Consider the following 9,401-nt stretch of genomic DNA (forward strand, 5'->3'; position numbering starts at 1 on the left):
GTGGGCCTGGCCCGTCCAATTTTTTATTTTGTATTTTTTTATAGTTATTATATATTTCATTTTTTTTAGTTGGATTCCCTTCCAAAACTTTAAGTCCCATTTTCTACAATTAACTTATCTAACTTAACCCAAATAGCAACTATCCAACCCAAAAACTTAATAAAATTAAAAAAAAATAAAAATAAAAATAAAACATTAACAATAGTGATTGTATTTTAACCCAAAAAAAAAAAAACTATTTTACCATCAAAGAATCAAAAAATTATGTGTTATTGGAGAAGTTAAAGCTAAATTTTTTGCAACTACAGTAAACTAGTATAAGTACCAATTGACTGTAGCAAGTTGTTTAATGAGTTGTTTATATTATTTTAAATGAAATAAAAAAAAAAACATTTGATATTGAGTGTATTGTAAAGTGAGGTGGTAAAATAAATAAAGTAGTTTTTTTGAGGTACTAAAAGCTAAAATATTTTAGCACCACCACTGTGAATGCTTTAACTTCAACCAAAAAAAAAAAAAATCCTAACCAATCTAGTAGTAAAAAAAAAAATACTATTTTGTTTTTGTTTTTGTTAGTAGGTGATTGCATCTTAATGTAATTAGAAATTAACGATTTTTTGTACTTATAATTTTTTAATACTATATAGATGCCTATTTGAAGTTTTTTTTTTTATTATTAATTTATTTTTTATACTCCGGGCTCCGCTAGCTTAAAATCCTTGATCCGTCTCTGTGTGTTTGTATATATATATAATTTAAGAAATATTATTTGAGTTTGTAAAGAGTGACAATATTATTATTATTTTTTATTAAATACAAACATTATTCAGAGAAATAAAAGAAAAAAATAGAGAATAGATGATCTTAAAGTTTATAGTTTGGTGATGGTTTGATGCTATTAGATAATTTGGGTATCATCCATAATCTGTTATGGCTATTTCTTGAGGAAATTCTTAAACCAATGGGCGGACAATTTGCGATGTCTGTTTAGCCCATTTTTGTAGTCTACATAATTGATGCCGAACCGAACACTGTAACCTACATCCCATTCAAACTTGTCCAACAATGAAAACGCAAAGAATCCTTTCACATTAACACCGTCCCTACATAAAAAATAAAAATAAAAATAAAGTATCAATTAGACTTTAGCCACATCAAAATTTTTATTTTTTCACAATTTTTAATATGACATATTGTGATTGGTAATAATAAAACAATATTAAATAGTGGATCTATAAGAGAGAGAGAGAGAGAGAGAGAGAGAGAGAGATCTTTTTTTTTTTTTTTTACAAGATAGAATTTCTAATCTAATCTAATTTAAGTGTATATGTGTGTAAAACTCCTTCCTAGAGACTTAAACCCCGGTCCTTACCCCTCATACCCCACAAGCACTTATACTTGTGGAGTGACTATTGCACCAAGGGTGTGCAATGGTAGAGATCTACTTAATTGCTTACTCTTTTGTTATTTTGAGAAAGTTCTTAATTACTTACTTGATAGCATTATGAAGGTAGTGAAGATGACTATAGTAATAATCAATTCTTAATTGCTTACTCTTTGGGTTTTTTTTTTTTTTTTTTTTTTTTTTTTTTTTTTTTTTTGAGAAGGTTCTTAATTACTTACTTTTTTTTTTTTTTTTTTTTTTGAGAAACAAACACACACACACAAGGGAGAGGAAAAAGGGTTCTAACACAAAGGCACACCACAACTCCACTCAAAAGTCATAGCAACTTTTAAGTACTTACTTGATAGCACTATGAAGATAGTGAAGATGACTATAGTAATAATCAATTCTGTGGTAGTCTTCAAGGGCTTCCTCAAGCGACAAGGAGGCATCATTGAACTCATCAACTCCTATAATATAGTGGTAGATTTTTAGATTTAAATAGACACCAAATTATCATTCCTTTCAAATTTTGTATTTCTACAATTAGTATCATAACTTTATGTGACCATAATTGGAAAGTAGAAAAGAGAAGTACCATTCTCGGTAATATAAATTAGTGGGTTGTGATACTTTATCTTTGTGTATAACAGAAGGTCTCGAATTCCAGTTGGATAGACATAGAGCCAATTTGAAGCAGCCTGAAAATTCATTTTAAAGAAAATGGAGTTTGTTGTACGAATTTTCAAGAAGTGTTCCAAAAAAACTTCAAATTTGTGAAGTACTACTGCTATTTTGGTTTGCCAACATCTAATTAGACAAAAGAGAGAGATGTTTTCCAAGCATACAAACATATATATATATATATATATTTCCTTAGGGTGGAATATAGTAGTTCTAACTTTAAGATTGGATTCTCCAAAAAAAAAAAAAAAAAAAAAAAAAAAAAGGAACTTTAAGATTGAAATTAACTTTCTATATGTGTCGCTTATATGCATGACATAAGGTAGGACTAGGATGTTGAGCATGGTCCTTGCAAGATTATTCATGTTACTTTTATAATTTTTGGAACTCTTTTGGCTTTAGAATAGGATTTTATTTATTCTGAAAATTTGTACGGATTTTTCTAATCAAATTAAAATCATTATATGATAGTTTGTTAATTAATTATAGTATATTTAGAAATTTTTGTCATTTGAAAACAATTTTTAGGGAGGTTAAAAGGTGGTCCTTATGTATATATTCTAAAATTAAAATTAGAATTTAATATTTATTAATAAACAATAATATTATTCATCATTTTTGCAAAGTTTTTTTCCTAATTCAATTACTTTTACATTTTAGAAAAAAAATAAAAATAAAAAACAATGTCTTTTAGCTACTCTCCCTTCTAAATCCTTCAAATCATACTAATTTTTAACAAGACATGAGACACTTGACATTTAAAAAATCCAATAGTCCGAAAAAATTCATATAAACTATACAAATAAATAATATACGCATCTCACATAATTGTTATATTGTGTGTATATATATATATATATATATATCTCTAATTTGTGTGAAGATTAAAATACAATGGAAGGCGGGCAAGAAAAAATAAAAACAGAAAAAAAGCACGCATCAAACTTTTGTAACCATTTTGAGATTGGTATCAATCTTATGTATGTCATACGCACCTCTGGACCAATGGGGATCCCATTTCGATCAGCTACCACAACAAAAGTAAAACAAAAAAAGAAAAAAAAAAAAAGCATGGTCTTGTTAGTAGATATGAGTTAGATAAAAAAATCTGTATCATAGCTCCAAATGCTTGAGTTCGTACAAGAAAGATTAGCTTGCGAGTCTGTTATGTAGCTTGCGTTTTCAGCTTTGGAGTAATCTTGATAGGCTGCATAATTAGCAGTATAGTAGTTTAGCCCTAGAAAATCAAATGAACCATTTACTAGCTTAGATTGCTCTTTCGTGAATTTGGGTAATCGATCGCCAACTAGATATCGCATGCTATGTGGATAGTCACCATTGGTTAGGGGATCCATAAACCTGCCACAATTTTTATTCTTTGTAAGCAACTACTACCAATCAAATAGAAGTCTGAAACGATTTTTAAAGAAAGCCACAACAAATTAAGAATTGTGTAGTTTCAATTAGTTTAAAGGAAAACTTCATCTCACTACCAATAAACTTGAAAATAATAGCAAGATAAATATAAAATAAAGATAAAAAAAAGAAAGAGAAAAGAAAAGAAAAAATATATATGGGAAAATTTTTAGATAATATTGATTAAAAATAAAAATGAACTCAATATAAGATTTATATACTAGAAAATTCTAGATTAGTTTTGGTAAATAAAATAAAAGCTTTTTTTTTTTTTTTTAAATGGACTAGTTTTCTATTTTTAGGAACATGTATCTTGAATATGCTTTGAATTAATGAACTAATATGGTACAAGAAATATAACAGGAAAAAATAATGCATTAATTATTTATATAAATTTATCTTTTTTTAGGAAAATGTATCTTGAATATATTTTGATTTATTGAGCTATGTTAAATTATACTTATAAATGCAGAAGGGTATGGGGAAATGAAATTCTATGGGAATATCTCCCAGCTCCCCCTTCCTCTGCCAATGCCTAGTTTGCTTGTTTAATAAAACTACATGTACCTACAGATTTGGTCCTCTTAATTAGACTAACAATAATCCTAAAATAACATATCAAAATGTGTCATTATTATGTACTAGACCTACGACATTACAAATACAATTTGTTCTGGCTAGATTGATGACCAATAGATCGATTTGACCTTAGATCATGATGCTAATTGTAATGTATTAGTACCGGTATGCATAAGTAATTTTAAGCCAAAATGTTAGAGGGAAATAGATAGCGATGAACAGCAAGGGAAAAATTGCTTATAATTCTAGTATACTTACCATCCATACATGAAATCAAGCGCTGTTCGTGCGGCAATTTTGTCTTGCCTCGCATCAGAAAATGGCACCATCCAGTTTACAGCTACGGTTATACCTATAATGCCTTTCTGTGCTACCTGCACTTAGCAAAGTCTTGCTTAATTATACATAGATACTCAAGCTAATATAACTGTATTTTTGTCAACTTATTGATTTAACAAAAAATAACAAAAAGTTAATTTAAAGTTCAAACCCACACTAACCAAAAAGAGAAATGTTTACTCTTACAGAAGCAATTTAATTTGCAAATTTTGAAGTTTTTTAATGAAGTAACTTAGATTGTCTTTTGTATAAAATGAATGGAGTTCATTTTAAAATGGAAAAGAAACAATACAGTATGTGGAACCTGATATTTTTGCTTGTACACTTTGACAGCGGATGCATGAGCAAGAAGATGATTGTGTGACACCAAATACGGCTCTGTCCTGGAATCTCCACCGATGCAACCTAACTGTTGCCAATCAGAACATCGACCTGGTGCTAACGCCCCGTATGCATAACCACCTAGACTGTAGCTCCATGGATCATTTAGTGTGGTCCAATGCTTAACACGATCACCAAATTCCTTAAAGCAAAGCTCAGCATAATCCCGAAAATCATCCCTAACATAAACATACAAAAGTCCCCAAACTATTTAGAAATTGGCCTTACACTAATTAATTGTGCATTTATCCGTTGAGCGCGAAATTTTTAGCTAGCCTGATTCAGTTATATGACCTAGAAGGTCTGAATATCCAAATGACAAAAAGCTTTTATACATATTAAAATCCATATTTGTAATTTTAATTTTTGATTTTAATATATATTTAATTTAGTCATTTCGTCTAAATTGCTCTAATCTTGCCATTAGTTTATATATATATATATATATATATATATATACTTTCAAAACGATATCATTTTAGTGGACTTAATAAGTGGAGCGCATTGGAATTTGGAAGAAGGGTTATATTGCAAATGAATGGAAGTCTTTTTTGCTTAATTTGAATGGAAGTCAAATAACTCATTACAGGATTATCTCATAAACAAATGGAAGTTAAGTGACTTATCAAAAAAAAAAAAAAAAATGGAAGTTAAATGTCTTATTGAAATTGTAGGTTAATATTATTTTAACATGTCACATCATAACTTCACATAAAAAATTGTAATGATTAAATCTTAGTAAATGATATCAAAATCAATATTTTTGTAAGACAATGAGCTAGCAACCTCACAAATAGGTCATATGTTTTTTAAAAAAATCATCAAATGGGCCCTCCTTTTATTCAAGAGTGTGTAGTACAAGTATATATGTTATATAAGTAAATAAGGTGGGCCTAAGGCCCACAACCTATTAGATGTTAACATATTCCTTATTGAAAATGGGTCACCAATTTAAATTTTAAAAATCATCATGATAAAAGTTTTTGAAATTTATATTAATCAAAATTCCAATGAAAAAAAATGGTCAATCATAAGATAAAAATTAACTACTTACACAATATGAGAGCTTAAAAAACCACCATACTCATCTTCCAATGCCTGAGGAAGATCCCAGTAGAAGAGGGTCACAAAGGGTTGTAGACCTGCATTTAATCATAGCAAACCATAGCGAATTATGAGCACATGATAAGTTGATGACACATGATGGAATTTAAGAATGCATCATGACCATTGGCTAGTAGCTCATTGATTAGGTTGTTGTAGTATTTGATTCCTTCTTTGTTCACACCCTCGCATAGTTTTCCTTCTGAAATTAGTCCCACAAATAAGATTGTTAAGAACATAATATGGTCACAAAACCTAATATTCAATGGATGGATCTAACCTTTTAAATTAGAAAATAGAGGACTGTGAAGAGGACAATCTTACTTGGTAGTACTCGGGACCATGATATTGAGAATCTATATGCATCTAAACCCATCTCTTTCATAATCCCAACATCTTCCTGGAATGTATAGCAAAAAAGATATAAAAATTATTTTAAAAAATCTAAATGAAGATTTCTGATATTGTGATTATCTTGTATTTTATTAGATGTGCTTACTGCTTTCAAATAGAAAACAGTTCAATGTGGCAAACATAATTAGGCCCAAAAAAATGTAAAAGAAGTCAAAACACACTACTTATTAGGAACTTTTTGATTTACACTTTGATAATCACTGCAATAAGAAGGGGAGGGGTGATTTGAATCATGTTTTAACTTACAAAAGAAACAAAGTTATACTATTGGGTTACAAAACTCTTGACATTCACGACTTCTATACTAATTAATACGAGTCACTTTCTTTTCAATTTTCTTTATGAACATGGAGTAACATACCTTGTACCGATGATATTGATCGACAGCTACATCTCCATTGCTACCATCCTTTATCCTACCTACAAATTCATAATAAGTTAATATTGTATTCAGAGAACACCAAAGAGGTTTTTTTTTTTTTTTTCTAAGAACTAGTAATTTGAGCCATAAAATAGAAATGTTTACACTTTACACTCTATAGTGTTCTTCTCCTTCTTCTTTATTTCTTTATTTATTTTTTTTGTTTAAAGAAAATCAATTGTGGGGGAAGAGTATCCTCAAAGTCGGGTTTGACTTACCTTTAATGTTTTTTCAAAAGGAATCTCCTTTTGTTTTAATAAGAGACTGTCACATCACCCACTAACTAAATAAAAGGTGGAGTTTAAAACTCACTACCACCTGTCAATGTATATTTAAAAATAAAAGAACATGTCCAGTTAAAAAAGTATTGAAGGTAAACCAAACCCTTCAAAGTCTATCATAATTGTTAAAACAAAATAAATGGTGTAGATATTGTCAACTTATCAATATTTATATAAACATTATTAATATTATTTTGATATTTATTTAAGTTATTAATTATATAACAAAATCTAAATAACTTATTGTTGAAATTGTAAAAATCTTAGAATGAAATTACACTAATAATTTTAGAGAATTTCAAATTGTCCTAATATATATATATATATATATATATATGAGAGAGAGTTTTTTTTTTTTTTTTTTTTCCCTAAACAACAACACTGTCAAATTTCATGAGTTTACTATATATTAAAATTTCAGTTATCTCAACAAATAAAGTTTTTGATAATTTAATAAGAGATCATCAGAGACAATCATCAGAAAATACAATCATCATAAGCTAGCGACATAAATTGAAACTCTATAAAAAAATAAAAAAATAAAAATCCCACGACACTCTTTGAATGAAGCCATGGCTTCCTAATCCTCTAAGTGTTGGACCCTGACTTTTAAAACAACGACAAATCCTCTTTCTTAAAAATAAATTTATTTTATGTTTTAAATTAAATATCATCATAAATCTAAAGGGGACCAACTAATGGCCTTTACTTGATCAATGGTTACAACATTCATTGCCTTTATTAATTTCCTAGTTTTCCTATGGAAAGAAGATAATTTTCCTTATCAATTTTGAAGTGTTTTGTTTGCTCTGACATTGAGTCCTGTCATTTTCCTTACCGAGTAGTTAATATTACCGTCTTCTTTTTTGTGTCATTTTAAATACAGTAAGCCTTCAGACACAGAATATTACACAAAAATATTCACCATAATGCTAGCACTATATACTTTCACACATTTTTTTCCCAACTATCTTATATGATAAGTTGTAATTGATTGTTTATTACTATTGCATGAGCCCACAATTTTTTCTCCACTATTTACAATCTGCCACGTAGGACAGTTGCAACAAAATGTATGTAAAAATGTGTAATACTAACATTATGAACACTCAAGTGCCCAAGAGCTAGTTAAAGGTCAAGGCCAGTGAAAAGAGCAATGCTATAAGCACAACAAATTTCACAACTTTTTTTCACATCTTGTTGAGTTGGCAGAATGAAATTGGTGGCAAAATCATTGTCATTTGGGACCATCATTAACATCACTTTATGGCATATCAATTATAAATGGCCACATCAACAAATGTGAAATTTGTTGTCAAATTTGGTATACACTTTCTCCAGTGGAAAACAGGAACAAAGAAAAAAAAATTATAATGCCAATACTTGTACAGAGAATTGAGCATCAAGAATGGAAAGACAAACTTGTACTTAATATTTCATTGATAACTCATACTATCAAGTGTCATAAGTTCTACTCATAAATAAGAGAATTTCATATCGTTGGAGAGAGAGAGACCTGGATATCTATGAGTGTAAGTGTCCCATATACTTGGTCCTTTACCATCTTCTTTTGCTGCACCTTCTTGCTAGAAATTTGAAAGAACACACGTGTGCACATAATAATATTCATTATATGCTTGACATCTTAGGACGTTTGAATAAAAATTATGATACAAATTAGCATAGAGAAAATTGTGACTTAATTACCTGATAAGCTGCTGCTGATGCTGTCCCAAAAATAAAACCTCTTGGAAAACTACTCCGATTGAGTGAAGTAGTGTCATAGCTTGGTGTAACAGCAATGACATTAATCAATAAGCCAAGAAGAGCTAGGAGGCCTAAGATTGGATAGCCTTGAAATGCCATTATTGATTTTGATTATCATGTGTAGCACTAGCTGCAATCTGCTGGCTTTTTATATAGGAAGTGAGGAACACTATAATCTAATTTATCTAAAAAAATAAATAAATAAATAAATGATAGAAAAATACATGGAAAAGGATAGGCAATATTTTAGTTATCATAGTAGTCTTCAACTGATTGTGTGACATTGTACGTACAATTATAGATATCTTCAAAGTTATAAAAGATTCTTTCTATTAAACAAAATAAAAATAAAAGAGAATTTTGTGTCCCAAAAAGAGATAACTTCTAGGGTATTGATTCTTACATATTTTTTATTGTACATTATATATAATTAATTTCACTTTTTAAAGCTTTTTTCTGGAAACTAAAACTCCAATCTTTGCTCCTCTTTCACTCCATAAAAATTTATACTTTTAGAATAGCCATTACGTCAAGAATGCAATAGGAATACATATCAAATTTGAATATGTACTTCGAATGAACCTAAATGAATCATTGCAGGCTAAACCTATAGCCAGGATTTAGCATCAAC

The 9,401-nt window shown here is 29.0% G+C and overlaps 1 protein-coding gene across 1 annotated transcript; it reads right to left on the reverse strand.

Annotated features, from left to right (window-relative positions):
• Window positions 1-934: 934 nt before the first annotated feature.
• On the reverse strand, window positions 935-8,869 carry LOC115976526 (beta-glucosidase 24-like). The gene is made up of 13 exons (XM_031097849.1): window positions 8,711-8,869; window positions 8,520-8,589; window positions 6,663-6,721; window positions 6,212-6,287; window positions 6,012-6,089; window positions 5,838-5,925; window positions 4,707-4,962; window positions 4,322-4,437; window positions 3,210-3,427; window positions 3,064-3,095; window positions 1,983-2,085; window positions 1,746-1,854; window positions 935-1,103 (listed from the first exon to the last, which is right to left on the reverse strand). The coding sequence occupies exons 1-13, from the start codon at window positions 8,867-8,869 to the stop codon at window positions 935-937; spliced, it is 1,533 nt and encodes a 510-aa protein (XP_030953709.1).
• Window positions 8,870-9,401: the final 532 nt, after the last annotated feature.

The sequence above is a fragment of the Quercus lobata genome, chromosome 1, assembly GCF_001633185.2.
Source record: "Quercus lobata isolate SW786 chromosome 1, ValleyOak3.0 Primary Assembly, whole genome shotgun sequence".
NCBI classification, from domain to species: domain Eukaryota; kingdom Viridiplantae; phylum Streptophyta; class Magnoliopsida; order Fagales; family Fagaceae; genus Quercus; species Quercus lobata.

Excerpts from the sequence above, each read along its gene's own strand:
- LOC115976526 (XM_031097849.1), bottom strand. The coding sequence starts at position 8,869 with ATGGCATTTCAAGGCTATCCAATCTTAGGCCTCCTAGCTCTTCTTGGC. Across the intron at positions 5,926-6,011 it reads CAATGAGCTACTAGCCAATG|GTCTACAACCCTTTGTGACC; the intron begins GTCATGATGCAT and ends GATTAAATGCAG. Across the intron at positions 4,963-5,837 it reads TTTTTAAGCTCTCATATTGT|GGATGATTTTCGGGATTATG; the intron begins GTAAGTAGTTAA and ends TGTTTATGTTAG.